The following is a 24,192-nucleotide window of genomic DNA, read 5'->3' as shown; positions in this document are numbered from 1 at the left end:
AATGAAGCACACTATGCAGCAAGAAATGTGTCCTTGTGTGTGTGAAGTGTGTGTGAAGTGACCGCTTCAGGCGGCGCTATGCCAGGGCCCTGGGGAGGGCAGCATTTTTGCTGACCTAAGCCAGTCCAGGACAAGCTGTCCTGGACTGGCTTAGGGTCACCGTCACTGAGCGGTGGTTTGGGGAGGCCCCGCCCCCTTCCGCTCGACCCCGCCCCCTCCTCGGGGAGGGGGGGGGGGCGGCATTCTGATGTCCGCCTCAGGCGGCAGAAACCCATGGCTCACCCCTGGGTGTAATACACCAGAAGGGAGGCAATTTTATAACCTAGAACAGCCCTTCTGATGTCCAATGAAAGATGGGATTGTCAGCTTTCATAGGGCACCAAGATCACACTTCTAGCTATCACATTCCCAGAGGACTCCCTGCCCTATAGAAAGATCCTACAAACATACTCCTCTTCAAAGCAGTGTGCACAGATCTTAGCTTCCAACTGAGAAACAATAGAAGAAACAAAGTAATACGGAGACAAAATTTGTTAATAAAGTATATTACAAATTTGTTGTAACGATACAAATGCTGCCACAAAAATAAAAAAAGTTATTCAAAAATTTAGTTACATTTGAAAGGGGGAGTCAAAGGCTAGACATTGATGGTCTATTCTTAGGAAAAGTCGACCAGTGGGGGTCCGATGCCCACTAGAATGGGAGCTAATTCTCAGTACCATGGCAGGGCCGTGCTCCAGTATACAGAGGTGTGTGCTTCTGGCTCCGTATGGATGTAGCAACTGTGGCTTGGTGGGGGTGCCAAGTGTTGGGCTCCATTGGTCTGAAAACTATGACCTACCCTAAACTTGGGCCATCAATACGTTAATGTTGGGCACTGTATGGCTCTATTATTTAGATTGCATGACAGAACAGGTACACAATATTACATACATACATTATATATATATATGTACACACACGCACGTACATACACACCTCTGTAGGATAACGTTTCCTTTTGCCTTGACTACGTTTACATTGAATACATGTAATCCCTGACGGGCTGTCCAATGCGATTTGTACATTTAGCACCAGTACGTAAATCACAGCTGGACGCGTTTACAGGTCGCCGCCATATACATATCTTAATTAGAAGGTTATAGCCTTGTGAAAGATTGCTTGGGAAAATAACTAGATGCAGAGTTTAGGGCCAATATCTCTGCGCCAATACCAACTTTTTCTAGTGTGAAAATGAGTAAATCAACATGACCTGGGCGGGGGACTTGGCTGTCGGAGGCTAATCAGGGATATTCTAGGTAATGTAAACTGTATTGATGTGCACATGTTTGACAGACGCCGGGATATCAGCGGGACTGTGTAAACAAAGAGCGTACACTATTGTATGTCCCATCCATCAATGGTACGAAGGGATGAAGAATTAAGTGCAAGAGCTGCACTCACTATTTCTTATATATCTGTCACTTGAAACAGTACATGATCATACATACTGAGCAGAAAGTGTTCTCAGTATAGGTCATATAAAACATTCTCTGTGCATTCCAAGGAAGTCTGTCAGCATATGGTCACTTTTTGGCGAATTTTTTGATTGTATCTTTTTTTTTTTTAAGGATATGATGAGCTATAATGTAGATATAGGCCCCATATTGAGGAAAAACAGCTTTTTTTGTTGCAGATTTTGCTGCGTTTTTGAACAAAAGGTAGACGTTTCAGAGTTTTCAATATATTTCCCTTTCCTTTTGTAGCTACTCCTAGGTTTGGCTCAAAAAAATGCAGTAAAATCTGCAACAAAAGAAGCTGCGTTTCCGTAACGTGGGGCTTTAGCCTTAAAGTGGCTCATAGGTGGAGTAGGGTTCTACGAATATTGCATACATGGCTGCAGGGTTTACCTCTGGTCCAGGGGGGCCTGGTAATCCTCGAGGTCCTCGATCTCCAACTTTTCCCTAAAATAAATAAAAAATCATTAGAACTTCACAACTTCGTAAAAAAAAAATCCTTGCTCATTGCTTTTTACGTTCTATAAGTAGCCAGCAATGTCACACTATAGCATACAAAACCGCTGTGAGTATGTGGGGTGCGGGCCTTTTCTGGCTTGTGGCATAGAGGCGCAGGGCATGCTTGCATTGCGTGCAATACAGAAAAAAAGTGCAATGCTGGATGCTGCAGATATACACCGATAAAACCAAGGGCAATAAAATGCAAAATGAGGTTTACAAATCTAATTAATGTGCATTGAAAATCTGGACGCAGCTTTTTACTATTGCAAAAAAAAAAAAAAAAAAAAGAAACCAAAAACACAACAAAAACGAAAAAACACAAACAGATCAGCAAATGCCATGTCATATTGAGTCAAATGTGCTGTACATAAAGCCAGCTAGTCATTGTACTCAAGCTGCCACGACTAATATTACGGTACATATTATATTACACAAGCTGGATCCATATGACACAGAGAAACAAAAAAAGTTTAAAGCAACAGAACGTTTACTGTGCCCGGGAATCTGCAATAGAACATTCAAAGGCAATGTGTCCACAGAGAAGAACTTTACTGAAAACAAGTTTTAATGTTTAACATGTTTTTAATTGCACATTTTTTTTTAAATTTATATTTAAAAATTCTTCTTTCTGTCCCCTTGGTCTCATTATAAGCTGACGCTTCCTGATCTGTAGAGATCACTTCTCAGCAGTCATTATCACCACAGTAATACCTCTATATATGGAAAACTCAGGATCCACCATTCACAGTAGGGGATGATCACAGTTTTCCTCCTCTTGCACAGTGACCTCTGCCGAGGTCACAGAGCATGCCCACAACACCTTCCTATAAAAGTCAAGCAGCCATCTTCAGACTACAGCTTCCTATGGTCCACGGGGCTGCTGCTACGTTCATAGAGAGGAAGGTTGACTGTAAAAATTAAAAGATGAATTGCCCTTATGCAAACTACATAATACCAAGAGAATAGCTTATTTAATTAAAGGGGACCTGACTCCCCTCCTGACTGGTCTGTTTTAGTAAATAGATGAAGTTCTGTAGGTTTAGAAAACATGGCCGCTTTCTTCTTCCGAGGAAGCGATCTCATTTCTGCTGGTCACATGGCAATGCTACAGCTCAGTCCCATTAAAATGAATGGGAACAAGTTGCAGCAAGGCCATGAGACCAGAAGCCGTGACGTCACTTGCTACGAAGAAGCAATCAGCCATGTTTTCTTATACTGCACTACCCCTTTAAGTAACGATATTGGACAATACTGTCTTAGAACTAAATATACTCTTATATACTCGAGTATAAGCCTAATTTTTTAGCCCAGTTTTTGTGCTGAAAAAGCCCCTCTCGGCTTATACTCGAGTCAGCAAAAAAAAAAAAAATGTTTTGTTTTTTTTCTTTGTTTTTTTTTTTTTAATTTTTTTTTTGGGGGGGGGGGGGTTCTAAATCACTCCTTTCCCTAGAAAACATATAAAAGTAGAAAAATACTGTGAAATACATACACATTAGGTATCCTGTGTCTGAAAGATGCCCGGTCTACTGAATATCGGGGATCTGCAGTGCTCCTGTTCCGTTGGGAAGGGGTTAATAGGAGCACTGCAGATACCTTATATACAGCCAGGCTGAATTCCAAGTGGGGGAAAAAAACTCAGTCCTCAAGCTCAGGGAAGGGGCAGACAGACAACCAAAACACCCCCTCCCCTTCCCCAGCACCCAGCAACTACTGCACCCAAAAACTCTGACCATTTTAATTTTTTAAATTTTCCAGTAGCTGCTGCATTTCCCCGCCTCGGCTTATACTCGAGTCAATAAGTTTTCCCAGTTTTTTTTGTGGTAAAATTAGGGGTCTCGGCTTATATTCGGGTCGGCTTATACTCCAGTATATACGGTAAATTACCAACTCCTTGTCTCATGGGTGTGTCCTACAACGTCTGGCACGGTCTCCACTGATTGGACAGTATTAGAGTGTGTAAAAACACGCCCCACTGGTAACACCCCATTGTCAATATGTCCCTTCTAGGAGGAATATATTAGAATAAATAATAATAATAAAATTAGAGAAAAGCTACAGAATTTATATTATATATATTATATCACGGACAATGCAGATAAACATGTCAGGAGAGGTGAGGGGCCTTCTCGTAGTTATCTTGGATCACTTTCCACCTAAACCATGGTTAATGTGCAGGTGTTCTCTACTATGCCGAAATAAAACACGACTCGGTATCAATATCATTCTTATTGTTGATCTTACTTGCAAACCAAAACAGGCTGACATACCGGGGGTCCTTGTTTTCCTTTCAATCCAGGAGGTCCTGCTAAACCCATCGTACCCTGTGGGGAAATAAAAAGACTTCTTCACTAAGAGATATTATGTGACATTGGTGTTGTGTGACCGATGTTGCCTCCTATTGGCCGGCATTCCAACAAGCGCTAATTATCAAATAAATGACTAATGAAATAATGTTTTTGCTTTTATTAACTTGTGAACTACACAACTCGGCTTCAGAACAATAGGTTGCCTGTTACGGCCAAGTTGGCTAAAGTATCTACACAAGATACCAGCCTCCCGGGAAAAAATCTTCAGAAATGCGCCTGAACAAACATGATAGCCATAGAATCGTGGCGTGGAACCCACCTTATCTCCTTGATAGCCCGGCTCGCCTGGTTCCCCTGAGAATCCGGCTTCACCCTAAATAATATATTGCGATAAGTCATATAATAACAATGGCGATGAGAAATGTGCAAGGTTCTCTGGCAGTAACAGCTGTACAAATCCTCAGGAATTAAAAAGAATTAAAATTCCGAAATTCTGCCAAGCCGCTCATAACACGGCAACTTTGGTGTCAATTATTCTTTCAACAAACTTGATTAACATTACAAGTGCGGATTTGCTATGCGATTATATTCACGCTGATAATAGAAATATTTAGATCACCTTATCACCTTTCAGTCCGGGTTGGCCCATAATTCCTGGAATGCCCTAAAAATGAAAAAAAAAACGATATAAAATTTTTAGTTCATAGGATCGCGTGCAAAAGTGCCGAAATACCCATGGGTTTCAAAATACCTGAGGACCGGGAATCCCAGGCGACCCGGCTGGTCCTGCTAGCCCCACTTCACCCTACAAAACACAAAAACAATATTATGGATTATTAGTTTGCCACATATATAGCTGCCAATGGGGTTGAGCCGATCTTGAGATTTCAGGATCGTTTTTAAAATCCGATTTTCGATCCTGATCGTGAAATTTGCTCGATCGCCGATCGGGATCCGATCTTTCCCGAACCCGATTGCTCAACCCTAGCTGCCAGAATGAAAGGGGTTGCCCCTTTGTTTGCAGGTCTTTGATAAGGCGAAACTTTTTGGAACAACTTTGCAAGCGTTTCTGGAGAATGCCTTCAAATAATTTCTCATTTTACTTTTATTCTATATTTTTAGCACATGAGCGATCTAACTAACTTAAAATAAGTCAAGTGACCACTTACCGGGTCCTCAATTACTGAAGGAATTCAGTCCCAAGGACGGCCGTAAATTAAGATTGAAAAAGTCAGTCCAGGACAGGACACCAAAAACTTTCCATATCTGACATGGAAGGGTTTTATTTCGGCAACCAGAAATGTTCTGGTTCTTGTTGAGCAGGGTACCCAGATCTCATATGTAATTCACATGAATCACGGCTTGTCGGGCCAGTACCTTGCAGACAACAGGTGGTGCTGCAGGGCCTTCCGAATTACACCTTGGGAATCTGTTAGACGTGTTTGTGAGTTCTAGCTATAGCAGCAGCTGCCAAATACATAATGTCTTCAGATGTGCGGAATGAATCTGATATTTTGGGTTGCAAAATTGTATTTATTTTTTTGCAGAAATTGCTACTTGTTCTCAGCTCATTGTTATCTACACTTGGATAGCCAAAGGTGCCAATACACGTCTACTGACTGTACTATTGACTGTTCTATTGACTGTAAGTTGCTGCTGGATACTACGGGCAGTGGATGGGATAAAAGGATGGTGCATTGAACTTTAACATAAATCCTTCTTTCTACTGACGTCATCAATTGGGGACAGTCAGGAGGTTCCCATACACATTACATGGTAGGCAAGTCCCACCGATTTTGCTCTAATGTGTGCATAGGGGTCTTGAAAGTGACAAAATAAAATCTAATAAACGATATCTGATTTGTCAGACTGATACTCTCAGAGGATAACACATTGCGCAAAGTTGTGCTAAAACCAGTCTAGGGATATAAACTAATTTTGTGCAGCAGTTGATCCTCATATCATAGACGCAAACAGGAACAGACCTTGCAGACAGTTTTTGGCAGAACTCGTCAGGGAGGTTGTTCCCGCCGCCATCTTGGAGAACTAAGCACAGATCTTCTATGGATGTAGGCTTGTCCAATCCGTCTGTCTCTTCATGTCATCCCAGATAGACTGGAGGACGATGAGATCAGGGCTATATATGTGGGGGCCGGATCATCACTTCCAGGACTCCTCCTCCAAAGGGCAAAGGTCACACCGAACATTGATGGGATTTACATTTCTATTGTCTTCATTCACTTTGTTTTGTTAATTGACAAAAATAAACCATTAACCCTTCTGTTTCTGAAACCATTCTTCAAGCAAGGAAGAACAATCTAAGTAGTACGGATGCAAATTTTTGGATGGTTAGAAAGTGATAAGATTCATCCCAATGAATAGGAGATATGGAACGACAATGGAGAGTCAGTATACGGTATATACAAGGACAACAGAATTCTGCTATTCTCATTATAGATTACACCTTATTAACTGATTCCAGTCAATGACACGTGAAGTGAGACAGACTCTCAGCGCCCAGACAGTGACCGAACGCGGCTTGCCATTGAAGGAAGTAAAAGATAGTAAACTTAATTGAATCCGAATGTTTTATTCCTAGCAACTTATCCCTAAAAATGGATCTCGTGGTGTTATATAAAAGCATTTACCAATAGACTCCTCGCACCCCCCCTGCTCATGAGATTCTTGGCACGCTGCAGGGTCAATATGGAGCTGGAGTATTTATTTCACAAGCCATTCAGATTCAGTAGCCGAGAACTGCGGCAAACTCTCTGCAATAAATCACAGGGCTCTTGAGATCTACAGCTGGGATAGAGGCTTAGTGTTGGCAGCTCGGTAACACTCTTTTTGTCTAAAAACTACCAAAATGTTCCAGGCTGATTTGTGTCAATTGTCCAACAAACGAAGAGGCGCAATGCCAACTGGCAAGGCTCGCTGTGTACAGGAAGAAAGATGTTATTTTATGAAAGATCTCTTAAGGAGCAGGCAGGACACCAACAGTGAGTATTACACAACCTCAGAGGAAAGGCGCAATATCTCAAGGTGACACATATTGTACGGACCTGCTGGGCATCCGGGTGCGTATCTAAAGGGATTTCAAGGAACCTTTGTGCATATTATGGATGATCACATAGGACCATTGGCATCTGCCTCATGGGATTTTTTTTTAAAAATTCCTCTGGATCAACACTGTAGGATTATAAATTGGATTTGATGGACCTGGGTCTTCCACTACACAGTCCAGTCACATTAATGTGACTATCTGTCAAAATACAGAATCACCATCTTTCGCAGAGTGAAAGAGAAGAGAGGAAGAGAAGAGATGTTGTGATGATGATCACTGGGATGTTGGGCCATGCCGACTCCAGTGCCGTGGCCAGCTGCGCTAGGTTACGCGGTTGAGCATCCATGGCGCGAACAACCCAATCGAGGTGGTGCCACAGATTCTCAATTGGGTTCAAGTCCGGGGAATTTGCCGGCCAAGGGAGTACGGCAAACTCATCCTGGTGTTCCTCTTACCACGCATGTACACTGCGAGCTTTATGACACGTCGCATTGTCCTGCTGGTAGATGCCATCATCCTGAGGAAAAACAATTCGCATGTAGGGGTGAACATGGTCCGCAAGGATAGATGCATACTTGTGTTGATCCATCGTGCCTCCCACAATGATGAGTGCACCCAGATGGCTGATGACACGTGCCTTCTGCCATTGGTTATTTAATATTGACGTCAAAAGTAGGCGGTGGTCACATTAATATGACTGGACTGTGTATAAAACTGTGTAATATGTAATTGATTAGATATTGGTTTACTTTATCTACTGGCCTATAGAATGTGACTCCATGCATAGATATTGGTACTAACAGGGGCGTAACTACCGTGGTAGCAGCAGTAGCAGCTGCCACAGGACCCGGGCCATTAGGGGGCCCGGTGACAGCCGCTACCGCTGCGTTTTTTTTTTTTTTTTTTTAAGTCCGTTACGGGCCCTATTCACTTGCCGATCCTGGCTGGGCCGGGATCGGCAACTGACACCGCGGGGCCTACAGAGGCTATCATTATACTCGGGGGTCTTTGCAGACCCCCGAGTATAATGATCGGCGGACCGGAGAGGTAAGGGAACATAAAAAACAGTGTTACTTACCTCTCCACGATCCTGCCAGGCCTCCGTCATTCGTGTCTGACGTCTCTGACGTCACATGACCCAGGCCAGCTTCCCGGGTCATGTGACGTCTGACGTCATTAAAGCTGGACAAGAGCAGCAGCCGACAGGAACAGGTAAGCAACTATCTCTGTTCTTTTAATGGTTTTAATCCCCCGGGTCTCCGATTATTATACTCTGGGGTCTTTTCAGACCCCAGAGTATAATAAATGTTTATAGGTGTCCACAGTGGGACATATGGGGACACTATGGGGGATAATACTGTGTGTGCAGGGGACACTATAGGGGTTAATAATACTGTGTGCATTGGACACTATAGGGGTTAATACTGTGTGTGCATTGGACACTATAGGGGTTAATACTGTGTGTGCATTGGACACTATAGGGGTTAATACTGTGTGTGCAGGGGACACTATAGGGGTTAATACTGTGTGCATTGGACACTATAGGGGTTAATACTGTGTGTGCAGGGGACACTATAGGGGATAATACTGTGTGCAGGGGCCACTAATGGACATAATACTGTGTGCAGGGCTTACTAAGGGACATAATAGAGTGCGGAGGAGGGGGTCAGTCGAGGTCTTCGGCATCGGTTTGGGGAGGGAGGGGGGGCCCCATGTCAAAAGTTCGCCACGGGGCCCCGCCATTCCTAGTTACGCCACTGGGTACTAACGTATCCTATTGGGGATGCCCCATCTTGGAATCGTTCTCTTATGTGTACCCATACAACTAAAGCTGGTCATACACACTGTGCCAATGATCAGTCATATAAATGCCCCAAATTTTTATTTGCCGCTAGCCGACAGTAGACTTTAATCTGCCGAATTAAGTTCAGCTGCCATGCTGGATATTGTCAGCTAGCCGACAGCAGAAAACACCAGTGCTCACTTTGATTGGCCACTTTTATCCATTCATCAGCCAACATTCATAGACTGTCTCCCTTTTTTTCTTTTTAATCAGATCTACTTGTCATTGTTCAGGCAATTTAGTTAATGTTGGTGGTGGGATCATTCCTACGAACAATCCCATCCATGGTCAGACGACCACATGATGGAGGTCCAAAGTCTTCTATGTATGGCCAGTCGCAGGCCTCGTGCACATGTCCAAGTGCGATGTCGGAGAGTGAATTCGGTTATTAAGCAGAACGCGCTCACGTGAGAAGTCATCTGAATGTCTTCCATTCCACTTGTCTTAATGGGGGGTTCCATTGTCATTGGACTAGGATAGGACCTACTCTATAAGCATTGTATTGTACCATCAGTATCCCCCTGGGAAGAGTTTCGTCTCCACACTAAATTGTGTGTATGAGACCTTTGAACGGCATTGCCCAATGAGCTAATGAAAAGAGATTTATGTGAGCACTTACAACCTTGCCGAGTCTTGCCATACCGGATGGAACAGTAAATCTACAAATGAATGCTAAAAATAAAACAAATATATTGTTGCCCTATTATTTGCCAATCAGCAGCATTTTCTGATTGATAGTCACAAAGCTATCCTTGTAGAAACCCAGCAGTGAACACAGGGGTTATCATCTTACTGATCTTCTCCATCTTTGGCTCCATCTTGACTAGGCCGCATCTTTTTGCTCTATTGCAGACATGGCACAGCAGGGAGGTTCCTTACTTTACTTTTTCTATTTCTCCCATTTATGTGTCACATAAGAGAAAATAGAAGCATGGGAAGTTGTGGGATTATTTTTTCCATCTTTTGTGTAATGTAAGTGTTTAGTGTCCCTTTATCGCTCATAAAGGTCAATGTGCTTCATGATAGATCTGTTCATTTATAGCACATAATAATAATAATAATAATAATAATAATAATAATAATAATAATGCAATACTGTTCAATGGTAAAAGAGATTATACTCACTCTCAAACCAGGAAAGCCCGGAGGTCCAGCACTACCAACTGTTCCCTGCAAAATCGTATAAGATAGTCAGAGAGAGAGAATACCATTTCTAAATACTGATGGTAAATGTAGGAGATCTGTAGACTGGAATGGCTCTATCCCCTCCAGATAAGCAATGGTACCCTGGGATCAGCACTCTACACAAAACCTTTAGCAAGAAGGGATGAAGAAACCTAGTAGGAATGGACCAACCTGGTCTGGGCCATCTCCATTGTACAGACACCAACATAGTGGTCACACATATTAGATGAATCTTGGCTAAATCTGCCAAATTTTGCTTGACCGAGTGACGGTCTAACAAGTACGAGATTTGTCCTAGTGGGGATATAGAAGGTTAGGCCTTTTCAAGGAATTTCAACGTGATCGATCCTTCTATTATTCTGCCCAAAGTTAAGCAGAAGTATCTGGCAGTGGTTTAGTCCCTTCTTCCCTTGGTCGAACCAAGAGTGGATGGGGTGTCAAAAGTTACCTTAAAGGGATCCTATCATTGGATACCTTTTTTTTCTGACTAACACGTAGGAATAGCCTTAAGAAAGGCTATACTTCTCCTACCTTTAGATGTCTTCTTCGCGCTGCCGTTCAGTAGCAGCACTGGGGTGTCCCCAATGCTGTTAGAGAAATCTCCAGCAACGCCTCTATCTTCTTCTGGAACGCCCTCTCCCTGTGTCTTCTTCCTGGGTTTCAATCTTCTTGGCCTTGGGCTGAACTGACTGCGCATGACAGCGGCCACAAGAAAATGTCCGCTTACACAGTCAGCTGTGTAAGCTTACTCGGGCTCTGCCTGAGGCCTAGAAGATTGAAACCCAGGATGGAAGAAGATACAAGGAGAGGACGTTCTAGAAGAAGATGGAGGCATCGCTGGAGAGTTCTCTCGCAGCATTGGGGACGCCCCCAGTGCTGTTTGAGCGCTGGCGACGCCCCCAGTGCTGTGAGAGAACTCATTTGCACACCAAAGAAAACCCGGATTTATACCGAATGGCAGTGTGGAGAAGACATCTAAAGGTAGGAGAAAAATAGCCTCTCTTAAGGCTATTCCTATGTGTGATCGAGAAAAAATGTGATTTTAACGATAGAATCCCAGAAAGTCAGGGGTGTGACACCTGGGCCCCTGACCAACTTTTTGAAGAGGCTGCAGCACTGGGGTGAGTACTTGTACTTACCAAGTACATTGCTGTACATTTGTGAAGTAGCTTTGCACTATTCACTTGAATGGGACAGAACTGTGATCCGGCCATAAGACAATATGAACGTGACGTCGCATGGCCTGTGAAGTGGAAGCGGTGCTCAGGGAGCTTCCAACAGCTGATCCACGGGGTCCTCGGTGTCAGACCCCAGTGATCTTAAATTGATGACCTGTCCCAAGGACTTAAAAGGTCCTAGAAAACTCCTTTAAGAGCATAGCCAAGAAGAGCGTTGGTCATTTTTGAGTACACCATAAATAATATATCATCAAACGGAATCTGCAGCCAAAAACGATACCCAAAGAACAAAAGCAATGATGTGAACAGTCGCTGAAAGGTTTTATAAACAGCTCATTTTTCAATCGCCAGTAATATAACAAAATACGCAACTTGCAAACTATCCCATCTGTAACGTCCATGATGTGTTCATAAACACAAGGGCTCCTGATATTAAGCATGCAATGTCATAAATGCAAATAAGGATTACGTGAGGAGGATCACAAGGAGGGCGGCCTATGATAAATGATCCTATGTGCCGTTTCCACCACTATTGCGCAGTTAACACTTAGGAGGGATGTGCACTTTACGCCTTAGGATCTGCAGGGATATCTGACATTAAAGTGAACCATATTGTGCTAGGAGGAATCTAGGAGGATGATTTATGAAAGTTTGGTAATGGTGCTGGATTACAATGAGGGGTATGGCCTGTAATAAGACCGCCATTGTCCTGACACCATAAATCATTGTGTATTTTCCTTGCAATCACCATTTTACATAGGATCTTAGTATAATATGGTAACGTCGCCTCTGGACATGTAACAGTTGTAAAAACAATGGTGCGCACGTGCTACGATCGAGTCATTGTAGGTGTTGGTGTTGTAATGTGTTATTGAACCCATTCATTCACTTACTGGACTTCCATCTGGACCGGGAGGACCCCTCTCACCAAAGTCTCCAGGAAAACCCTATTGCAAAAAGAAGAGATAAGATCAGACTCGGAGCGAGACACAAAAACGACTAAAGATATATTTTGCTTATACAGTTAAATAAGACCGATATTCATATTAAACATTAGATTGATTTTGGAACACATTAACCCATCACAAACTCAGTATTCACAGAATAGCAGATAGGTGTCTGATCGCTGTGGGACCAACTGCTGGTGTACGAGTCCCCTGACATTGGGCGCAGTGTACTTGCATGACCAAGTCACATAAAGGAGCATTGGCTACACATGCACATACATGCGCTTCATTCCCACAGGAGACCTGGGGTCCCCAGTTCTCATGATCGCTGGGTGGTCCCAATGGTGGCTCCTATGGGTACAAAATAAGAGCTATTACTGGGGAAACCCATCATATGCCCTGTTCACATCTGAGTTTGGATTCCTTCCGGGGGAGTCCGCATAGGGATCCCCCGAACAGAATACCAAACGCAATTGCAAGCGCTGTGCTGTAAAAGCACACGGACCCCATAGACTATAATGGGGTCCATGTGCTTGCCACCCGCACGAATCATGCGGACAGAAAAGTAGATTGGGAACTACGTTCCTATCCGAATGCTGGCGGCAAGCACACGGACCCCATTATAGTCTATGGGGTCCGTGTGCTTTTACTGCACAGCGCCTGCAATTGCATTTGGTATTGTGTTTGGGGGATCCCCATGTGGACTCCCTCAAACGGAATCCAAATGCAGATGTGAAAGAGGGCTAAGTCTGAGGCCACATGTTGCAGAAAAGATGCGTTTTTTATTTTGTTGCAGCTTTTACTGTGTTTTTTGATCCAAAAGAGTGGAAAGGGAACTCTAAAGGAAACACTTCTACTTCTCCCTTCTGCTCAATCACTATTGGTTTTGGCTTAAAAAATTGCAGCAAAATAAGCAACAACCAAAAAAAACCACAGCTTTTCTGTGCAGAGTGGCCTCACCTTAAAGTAATATTCCAGGTTTGCCGTAAAGGTTGAGTTGTAATACCAACCCACGGAGAGGTGTGGCGCCGTTTTAATCCTAAATACCCCCCCCTTGAATTTCCCTGCGAATGGCTATAACAAGATACCGACTAACAGTCGCATGTAAACACTCAGAGTAGCAATGCGACAATTGTGCCCTATAGAAAGAACAGAGTTGTAGATCAGCTTGTGGCCATCGCAGACTTTGCAACGTTTGCTGTAGTTACCGAGGCTGTGGCGTCAGTAGCCAAACCACAGACTAAGACTCTGAATATCACACAAATCCTACAAATTATAGTCTTTGTATAGACCAAGTGTAGATGTTGTCAGCCCATTATACTTTTATCCGTGTGAATTTGTACAGTTCAGTAAAACTTGCTATACAGACGTTGCAGAGTGATCCCAAACTTCTGCAATTGCTTGACCTGCTGCGGCAAAATATCTTATCATAGGAGACCACAAAATGTTTTTGCAATGACTTTCCCTCTATGATAAGATAGGGTGCTGCAGCCGTTTAACCATTTGCAGAAGTTCGGGATGACTCTGCTACATTTGTCCAGCTTTAACCCATTGTCTTGGTCCAATATGTTTGCTGTCTCAGTGGAAAATATAAGATAAGCAGTTGCCAAATACATCTGATGCTGCTTATCTCAAGGTGAAACAGAAGGATCTAACTGGCAGCACCAATAGAAGAGGGACAGTTGGCCCATAATGGTGAAATCAAAGGAATTTTCCGAAAAAAATGTAAATGTCCATGAATATAAAGGAATAATAATGAATGTAAAGCGAGTGTCCCGTGCAGTATGTGCGCTGCATTCATGTGCTTCCTGTCTCTGGGCTGCAGATTGACATGACATCATGTTATTTGCTTTGATAAGGCTCGGTGTAATGTGCAGCCTGCGAACAGCTGTCCATGAGATACGTATATTTGGGGGAGCTCGGTATGTCAGATGTGAGGAGATCGTTGAGGAGACCAGAATTGTTATTTTTACATAAGATCTGAACCACGATCTATAGTATATAAAGAAATTGGACAGATTAGGATTCAGGTTTATATTAGGGTTGAGCCGATCTTGACTTTTCAGGATCGATTTTGAAATCCGAATTCCGATCATTTTTCATTCAAACCCGATCTCGATCCCAATTCTGATCCCAATACAAGTCAATGGGATTTTTTTTACTAATCGCAGATCGGATTTTAAAAACAATCCTATTCAGTACACAGCATGGAATCTAACAATTGAACGCTCTAATTGTTAGAATCCACGCTGTGAAGTGAATTTTTTTAATCACTAAGTAGCCAGAGGATTTTTTAAAAAATCCTCTGGCTACTTAGTCCCCCCTGGTGTCCACTTACCTGCAGAGATGGCTGGTCCGGTGCTCGGTGTTCTCGGTCTTCTTTGCCTCGCTGCCCCCGCCTCCCAGGTTAGTGTTTAAAGAGCTAGGAAGGCGGGGCTTGTAGCTTAGGAGTGTGGGCGGGAACAGGGCGGGGAGACGTGACGTCTCCCCTCCCAGTACCCACACTCTCCTAACCCGCCCACACTCTCCTAACCTGGGAGGCAGGGGACAGCGAGGCGAAGAAGAACGAGAAGACCGGGCACCGGACCAGCCATCTCTTCAGGTAAGTAACTACTAGAGATGTTAGCTAGTCTCCCATTAGAATGAATGGGAGACTAGCTAGCAAAGCATTGTGGGAAATGATCACCGATCTCGATCCCACCTAAAAAGATCGTGTTCGGGATTCCGATCACGATCGTGAATTTTTCTTGATCACCGATCAGAATCCGATTTTTTCCGAACACGATCGCTCAACCCTAGTTTATACCTGTTACTCTACAGCGCCCCTGTTGGAAAAATAAGGCAACAGTCCCTGGTTCAAAAAGACTAAGGCTACATGACAGAGTGTGAATGACAAGGGGGAAACCGATTACATATCAGAATGTACTCAGATGACACTTGGACTCAAATATGGGGTTTCGTGCCTGCTCTATGAAAATAATGAACCCCAACATGGGGAGAGCCTTGGCCTGCACACTTGGAGAGCCTAAATTTGGGAGAAAAGTGGACAAATGAACCATGATGGATTTTATTTGGACACATCCAGTCCCAAAGGCGTAACTTGAATTCCTGGGTCCCAGTGTAAACTATGTAATGGGGCACCCACTTATATGTGCTAGTTAGAATACTGATGTCCTCCTGTATTGTAGAGAGGCATTTGGGTGCCCTGAGGCTTCAGGCCATGATGGTGATTGCTGCCTCTGCACTCCACCTCCAATCCCCATAGAGTTACCCTACCCCCTGCTTTGTACTGCTGAGGGCCAAGAACCCAAAACAACTATCTGAAGATAGGTCGAGATATTCTGGTTTGTCTTTCACCTCCAGTCCTGTTAGTAGGCATTGATCTATAGGGATCAACCTTTCAAAAGATGGTGCTAGAGGAACAGTTTTCTTTATTCCTTCAAGGAGAACTTACTTGCATATTTGACCAAGAACAAAAGGATCGGGCTGTTGTATCTTGATCTTTTTCACTTATGTCTACTATCAAGGGACAGTCAGAAGGCCCCCATAGACATTACGTCTATTGAGGACAATGGGCCGCCCATTAAATGCCTGCAGGTGTGGGGTCTTCCAAAGTAATTCCCACTCTTCATAGCAACTCTCCTCCCTGGGGGTCCCATTTGGCTTGTTCTCTTAAGGTAATCCAACAAATCTTTAGACTTCTCTAAAATAATTCCAGATTCTTGAAACCATTCCTCCTCCAACACAACATTTTATTTGGATGTTAATCCCTAATACTCCCACAAGCCATAACATTAAAACAAGGTATGCTCTCCGATATATAACCCCAGCCCACCAAATAGCTGCTTCCATTGTGTTTCAGATGATCTCAATGTATTTCTCACACGCACACGGCTCTGACCTCACCTCCAACTCCTACATATGTATTCCTGGATCACGTCAGCTACATAAGAGTACAATAACAGAGGAACGTATTTCACCAAGCAGAAGGAACAGATAGTAACAACAGCCCACTTAGATTAGAAGAAGACTCAATATGGCATCTTGCAACAAAGCATCATAATCCTTAAAGGGATCTTTCACCGACTCCAAATCTTTGCATCCTTCAATAGGTGGCGCTGCACTGTTTCTGGTGCACCTGGAATTTTTTCTCTAGCCCACACCATTCCTGAGCAATCATTTCCATAACTTCAGCACCCATTTTGACAATTAGGTTGTCTATTGCCAGGTGGGCGGATCCTGACTATTGTTTGAGACAAGGACCACCCACCAAGCAGAAAACCCATATTAAGTGATGAAATTTACAGTACTGATTGCTCAGGAATGGTGGGAGCTAATGAAAAAAATTCCAACTGCGCCAGAATTAGGAGAGCAGCGGCTATGGGAGGATGGAAAGAGTTGGATGAGGTGGTAAAAGCTTTAATTTCAGGACCATGAAAGGGAAGTTTGAGAGATGAATGCTTATTTTGAAAGGGAACCTGCGCCTATGTCCCAGTAAGAAGCATAAAGTTAAAGGGGTTGTTCAGGTTGTGAATGAGGTGAATGATGGCGGCCATGACACTAGTAACAGGGCACGTGACCACTGTACCCATCGATTGGCCACCTACAGTCTCCACGTAAACAAAGACGTAAGGGATAATCGGAGACCTAGTGCTGGATTGCTTGCAGAACGGATGGATAAGTAATGTTTTTTTTTGTTTTTGTCGTTGTAGGTTGCTTTACTTTTTTTTTCACAACCTGGACAATCGCTTTAACTGCAAAAGTTATTTTTTTTCCATATTCTCCATCTTGCTTTTTCGGCTTAGTGGTCCTTTAAGTGCTTCACAAGACACAAGACATCTGTGGTTTACAAGCGCTACTGTTGTACACGACACACCCAGATCTGCATTCTTAGCAATAGCTTCTTGAATCTTTTTATGTGAAAACAAATCATTGATTTTTGGGAATGTCTGAATCACGCTGCCGAGTTCATGAACTAAGGTGAAGCTTTTATCCAAACCATGTGCGCCATATATACGCCTCTTCTGGGCTTCTAATTATTAATGTGTTTTTTAGTACAACTTGTATTTGTCAGTACTTGTGTAGTAATTCCACCCACAAACGGAAATTTAGCTTTTGGGTGAGAGATCCTCAGTACAACCGGCCCCCATAGTATTTAATCTGGAGGAACATTGTCTGGTTTTCACCTGCTATTGTCGCTGTTCAGCGTTGGGCTGGTGCACCAGAGGATCCACCAATGGGCCCAGGCTCTTACGTAATAATTGGCCAGCCGAAGACACCCAAATGTGCTGCCTACTATGGTCATTTACCCAGGGTTCCCAAGAATAACTTTATCTGGAGGACTCAAGGAACCTCAGTCTGATACAGCTCCTGCTCACACTTGCCAAACCTTAAAGGGATCCTATCATTGGATACCCTTTTTTTCTGACTAACAGTAGGAATAGTTTTAAGAAAGGCTATTCTTCTCCTACCTTTAGAGGTCTTCTCCACGCCGCCGTTTGGTAGAAATCTGTTTTTTTTTGGTATGCCAATGAGGTCTCTCGCAGCACTAGGGGCGGTCCCCAGCGCTCAAACAGCACTGGGGGCGTCCCCAATGCTGTGAGAGAACTCTCCAGCGACGTCTCCATCTTCTTCTGGAATGGCCTTTCCCTGTGTCTTCTTCCATCCTGGGGTTCAATTTTCTAGGCCTCGGACAGAGCCGACTGCGCATGCCCGGACCACAAGAAAATGGCCGCTTACATCAGCTTACTGTGTAAGCTGCCATTTTCTTGTGGCCCGGGCATGCGCCGTTGGCTCTGCACGAGGCATAGAAAATTGAAACCCAGGACGGAAGAAGACACAGGCAGAGGGCGTTCCAGAAGAAGATGGAGGCGTCGGAGGAGAGTTCTCTCGCAGCATTGGGGATGCCCCCAGTGCTGTTTGAGCGCTGTGGACGCCCCCAATGCTGAGAGAGAATTCATTTGCATACCAAAAAAACCCGGATTTCTACCAAACAGCGGCGCAGAGAAGACCTCTAAAGGTAGCAGAAGAATAGCCTTTCTTAAGGCTATTCCTACGTGTTAGTCAAGTAGTAGAGAGTAGACACCATTTGTCTACAAAGTAGACAAACTGGACAGCTATTAAAGACAATGGCCTTCGCAGTGGCCCCCACAGATATAGCCCTGATCTCTTCATCATCCAGTCTGTCTGGGATGACATGAAGAGACAGAAGGAGCAAGCCTACATCCATAGAAGATCTGTGCTTAGTTCTTCAAGATGGCGGGATCAACCTCCCTGCCCAGTTCTGCCAATAATGGTCTGCAAGTACCGAAAAGAAGTACTGAAGGCAAAAGGCAGTGTAAGTAGATTCTCATTTGGTTATGTGGAGATCTCAGAGATGGCCACACAGTCCACCATTCCTACTCATCCGTCTCTGAGCTTTCTGTACCTGCCACTGTTTTTGTTCTCCGACATGGGACATGCCACCATACACAAACACATATGTCTATGTCTGAATGGTTGGGGGCTCCAGGTTATGAACTGCTTGGGGTATTTTCATCTTATCTGTGTGCGGAATAATTGAATCCTTTATACGATGCCAAGGTTATGTGCGGCACTATGGGGTGGAGGGGATCTGAGACCATTTCAGATTCTGCTTGTAGGAGTCCGAGGCATAGACGGAGACTCAGTGATCACATCAGCCACACGACAGTAAGAAAACAACAAATAATTAGCTTATTTTTATGCATTTCGGCCATGGTTAGCCGCCTTGCCAAAATGCCCATGGGGTACAGTAATTCAATTGAAGACTAAATTTACCACAGATTACAGAAGAGGAACAGTATGTTGAAGCTGGTCCAGTGATATAGACTAGAAGCAGATACTTGGGTCCCGCACAAGCGTAATCACATTACTGCTGGGATCGGAGGTTTCACAAATCACCTAATAACCCTGCACCAGGGCTTGGTAAGAAATCCCTGTCACCCTGTAAACATCTGATCTGTAAAGTCAGCAAATTAGAAGAAATTCCTCCCAGTCCAATAGTTGTCCCAGTCTTTTTATTACTAAAATGTTCTGACCTCTTAGTATACGGTTACACAGTGGGTATTTGTATTAGGATGGAAGGACCCGAGACACGGTTTCTTGCAAGGGATTTTCTTACAGTCGTCTCTCTCAGAAGACCAGATATGGACAAGTGCTGCTATTCACGGCCTCCATTTATCTCAGATCAATCAATAAAACCTGATGCTCTGGGGATCACATAGCAAACAGGAGCGACGCAGGATACTTAGTCACCGAGTCATCCTGACCACGAAAACAGACCCAAAAACACTTGGCTGTAAATTTGGAACAAACTGATGCAACCAAATTGTGCATTTGCTGTAGATAAAAATAAAAATATATAAATATATAGTTAGCTCGGTCGAAACAGGGACAAAAAATGTGCAAGAAACTAGTTTATTTATTAAAAGAAACAGGAAAATAAATAAACCTTGGCTTCAGGCACAAAATAAATAAAGCAAAACTGAACTTCGACAAAAAACAAAATAAATACCTGCTCGTCTGAGCACTAACTAAACAGTAGGTTAACTTAACTATACGTGTGGTTTACTACCAGCCACATGACTAAAACAAAGGAGCAATATTGTCTCAGGGTTACAGGACAGAACCATCTGTCGGACTTTGTGTCCGGTTAAAAAAAAAAAATGGTTTCGCCCCGGCTCACGGGCAGACACTTTGCAAACCCATTCAAGTGAATGGGTTTGAAAACTGACTGCCGGGTTTCCGTCCCCTGTCCAGTTTCTCGAGGCAGAAGACGGAAACCCGCTGGATTGGCTAAAGCGGTGACCGGGACGCAGGACTAGCCTGAATGCTGAAGTTTCTACATAAAACCGTTTGATGGTAGTTCTGGGTGTTTGACCCCCCCAGAGATATCCTAAGGATAGGTCATTGATATTTGAAATAACATAAATTTTACATTATAAAATAGGCTGTAGGTTTGACAAAATGATTGGTAACTATATATTAATTTCTCACACTAAAGATAGATTTTTTGCGCCAGGGAAAACACATTATTATCCCGGAAATTTGCAATAAAGCAATACTGTACATCTTCTAGACTTTGTGAATACCATAAGAGTCCAACCACCAAGGGGACCATTTCCTTCAGACGTGCTTCCTAAACACGCTATACAGTTACAAGGATCAGGAAAGCGCTGGGATGGGTTTGGCTTCTCGTTTCATTACACCTCGGAGTTATTTTAGTAGGAGTTACGGCACCTATTTGGAGAAGTAAAGCTCATGTACACTATGGATGACATCATCTGGCCCTGTTTATAGAGCGAGGAGCCGAAAGCCAGCGGCATAGTAAACATATGGTATTATAAAGTCTCTGAACTTCGCCAAGTTGCAACATTCACAAACTTAATCTTCTTATTGTCCCAGCCAAGTGCACACTGTGTCTGACTGTGCGGAATTAGTTCTCAATCGTAAAGACTTAACTCCAAAGGGCTCATTTGGTAACACAACAGTAGCACGGTATACTTGTTGTGTATATATATATATATATATATATATATATATATATATATATATATATATATATATCTCTATAGTAGATACGACTGGCCATTAGATTCAATGGGTTAAACCCTACTGGTTAAGTCGCCAGTTCTGTTTTCTTGAAACCAAGAGGCCAACTATAAAACAGTAGCTGAATTGCATGTTACATACATAAAAACGGTATTCACACGGCGGAATTTCACACTGAATTTGAGACAGATTCCGCCTCAATCAGCTCCAAATTCCGCCTGAAAACAACCTCCACTGATTTCATTGAAGTGGAAAAAAGTGGAAAAAGCGCCATGCTTGGTGGATTCCACTTGACCACTCCCATTAAAGTGAATGGAAGGTGGAAAATTCCACCAGGCGAGTGCGGAATATGACGCAGAATTTGATCAAATTCCTGAAGGGTGATGGAGTGGAGTAGTCAAAGAATGGATTTCAGTCAACAATAATACTACAGTTTGATCATTGCTGCCCTGGAGACATGACGTGTGTCCCTGGGGAACACCTACTGCACTTGGTGAAGTGAAGGCCTAAAGGCTAGTTCACACGGAGTCAAATGAGCCAGATTTTGACGCGGAATCCGCATCAGAATCCGGCTCAAAAAAACCGCCTCCCATCGAAATCAATGGGAGCCGGTCATTTCCTTTTTCCGCAAGTGTTTTGTTCTCGCTCGCGGAAAAAAGAAGCGAGCTGCCCTTTCTTCAGGCGGATTCAGAATCAGCTGCTGACATCCGCCTTGCAACACCTCCCTCCCAACTAGGCCCATTCATTTGGGCCTAATCCGGAGCGGAAAGCCGAGACTGTCAGAACCCACGACAGTTGCAACTAGCCGCAGCAGGTGCATTTTGGTCCAGATTCTGACGCGGCTTCCCGTGTCAAAATCCGGACCATTTTACTCCGTGTTAACTAGCCCCTAGAGGCCCTGTATATTCCACTGGGTTTACTGTATTAAGTTTATAAGGTTCTTTTAAAGGGAGTCTGTCAGTATTTTCGACTCCTCTAGACTAGACAAATGAGGTGTAAAACACACAGGATATATGTGGATAGTTATATTAGGTGTTTCCTTACTGTGAAGTGTCCTGGACTCTCTGCAGTCGATGCTCCTGAACCCCTCCCCTCTGACTTTTAGCGGCGGCTCTAGCACTGATCCAGTAGACCACTAGAACCATTACTAAAGGATTGAGTAGTGTTTCCTGCAGAGAGTCCAGGACACTTCACAGCTACGGGACACTTAGGGGACACATTGGACACTAGTATGACCGTTCACATGCAGATATGTTTGCACTGATTTATAAATTTAACATGTGCAGCTGTAGGTTGATGGGAAACCGGCACAAATGGCGCATGGATAACATCATACACAGACCCAATCATTTCTTGCAGGGAGCCTGGGCTACAAAATGGACAGGAATAGGACTTGTCCTGAGTTTTTCCCCAGGTTCGCTGCCCCCTACTATGATTACAAGAGGGTGTGAGTATGGGGCCATAGAACATAATGGGTCAGTATATTAGCACTTAAAAATTGGCACACATTTGTATGCACAGAGCCTTAGACTGAGGCCACATGTTGCAGAAAAGCTGCATTTTTGTTGCAGATTTTGTGGCGCTTTTTTCTTAACCAAGGCCAGGAGTCAGTTCAAAAGGATCGGGATATATAAAAGGCCACATTTATACTTCTCCCTTCTACTCAATCCTCTCCTGACTCAAAAACATTTGCAGCAAAAGGGGCCACACGGTGGCTCAGTGGTTAGCACTGCAGCCTTGCAGTGCTGGGGTCTTGGTGTTCAAATCCTGCCAAGGGCAAAAATCCATCTGCAAGGAGTTTGCATGTTCTCCCCGTGTTTGCATGGATTTCCATCCCATATTCCAAAGTCATACTGATAGGGGAAAATGTACATTGTGAGCTCTATGTGGGGCTACCAATCTACATAAAAAAAAAATTGCAGCAAAATCTGCCACAAAAAATGCAACTTTTCAGCAGAGTGTGATCTCAGTTTTGCTCCATAGCGGTTAAAGCCGCTGAAAACTCCCTTTAAGACAATGTCATAAAATACTCAACAAAATCTATTTCTGAATTTTCCAAAAAAATCACAATGGTAACGATTTTTATTGAACTTTTCCTGCTTACCTGCCCACCTTTGGGTCCTTTTTTCCCAGCCGGCCCTGGTATACCCTAAAAACAAGAAAAAATTTGAGAAATTCACTTGCTTTCTAAATTCTATGGAAACACCCAGTTAGGACTCGACTGCGGTTCTTTATGATATTGCAATGCACTTCAGGAATGAAGAGATAAACCTACTCGTTCTCCTTCGGGTCCGGGAGGTCCTGGCACCCCAGCTATTCCAATAAAGCCCTAAAATAAATAAAGAATGTATTTTTTTATTGTAAGCTTAAACATACAATATGGCGCAGTCTGCCATCACGGATCCACTAAAACAACTCCAATCCTTTGAGGGTTGAGTAAGTCAATGTTTTACTGGAAAACATAGAATGGAATACACAAGTCATGCATGAAAATAACCTGGAGGTATTAGGAGAAACATCTGCCGGGTGAGCGGACTCATTCCTACAGGAGATATGTCAGAGATAGAATTATTGTACCCGGCAAGGTCTGCTGTGGTTTCGAGCTGCCAAGCTCGGGGCAGATATGAAATGTTAAGTCGTCACTTGAAGACAACGTCCCCCAAACAAATATGTTCCTAAGCCTCTCGATGGAGAATAATCCCCTTGTGTCCACTATCAGATTGTTGTGTTTGTACATGCACAATCCAGGGCTGCCATAACTTGCTCAGGTTTCCGTTCTTCACTAATCTGGTGATTGACAACTCACTTGTGTAGTAAAAAAAAAAGTGGCAAAGTGCGATGTGTAACCGTGAATAATTCCATGTACGGGAGATTACTCAGCAAGGTGGAGGGGCTGGAGATGTTCCTGTCTGTGTCTTCGCCGTGACTTATAGGTCTCCTATCTAAGAAAGGAAATGACTAAGTGTTGGTATTTATGGTAGAAGGCCAAATGGATTTTACAGAAAACCTGTCACCTGCCATTTATAGCCACTTTATGGTGATGGGAAGACACTAGATTAGCTACGATCTGGAGACATCTCCTTGGCTTCCATGGTCTTCTG

At 43.6% G+C, this 24,192-nt stretch overlaps 1 protein-coding gene across 1 annotated transcript in view; it reads right to left on the bottom strand.

Annotated features, from left to right (window-relative positions):
* The window catches only part of COL24A1 (collagen type XXIV alpha 1 chain), a 158,910-nt gene that overhangs the window by 61,113 nt on the left and 73,605 nt on the right, over positions 1-24,192 (bottom strand). Inside the window, exons 11-19 of the mRNA XM_075286987.1 lie at positions 23,367-23,420; positions 23,196-23,240; positions 12,467-12,520; positions 10,336-10,380; positions 5,055-5,108; positions 4,923-4,967; positions 4,623-4,676; positions 4,265-4,318; positions 1,890-1,943 (exon numbers count right to left, since the gene is read on the bottom strand). Coding sequence (XP_075143088.1) covers positions 1,890-1,943; positions 4,265-4,318; positions 4,623-4,676; positions 4,923-4,967; positions 5,055-5,108; positions 10,336-10,380; positions 12,467-12,520; positions 23,196-23,240; positions 23,367-23,420 — 459 coding nt within the window. The remainder of the gene's footprint in view (positions 1-1,889; positions 1,944-4,264; positions 4,319-4,622; positions 4,677-4,922; positions 4,968-5,054; positions 5,109-10,335; positions 10,381-12,466; positions 12,521-23,195; positions 23,241-23,366; positions 23,421-24,192) is intronic.

The sequence above is a fragment of the Leptodactylus fuscus genome, chromosome 9 (assembly GCF_031893055.1).
Source record: "Leptodactylus fuscus isolate aLepFus1 chromosome 9, aLepFus1.hap2, whole genome shotgun sequence".
NCBI classification, from domain to species: domain Eukaryota; kingdom Metazoa; phylum Chordata; class Amphibia; order Anura; family Leptodactylidae; genus Leptodactylus; species Leptodactylus fuscus.
The sequence above is the reverse complement of the archived record's forward strand: the minus strand, read 5'-3'. Positions and strand labels throughout refer to the sequence as shown.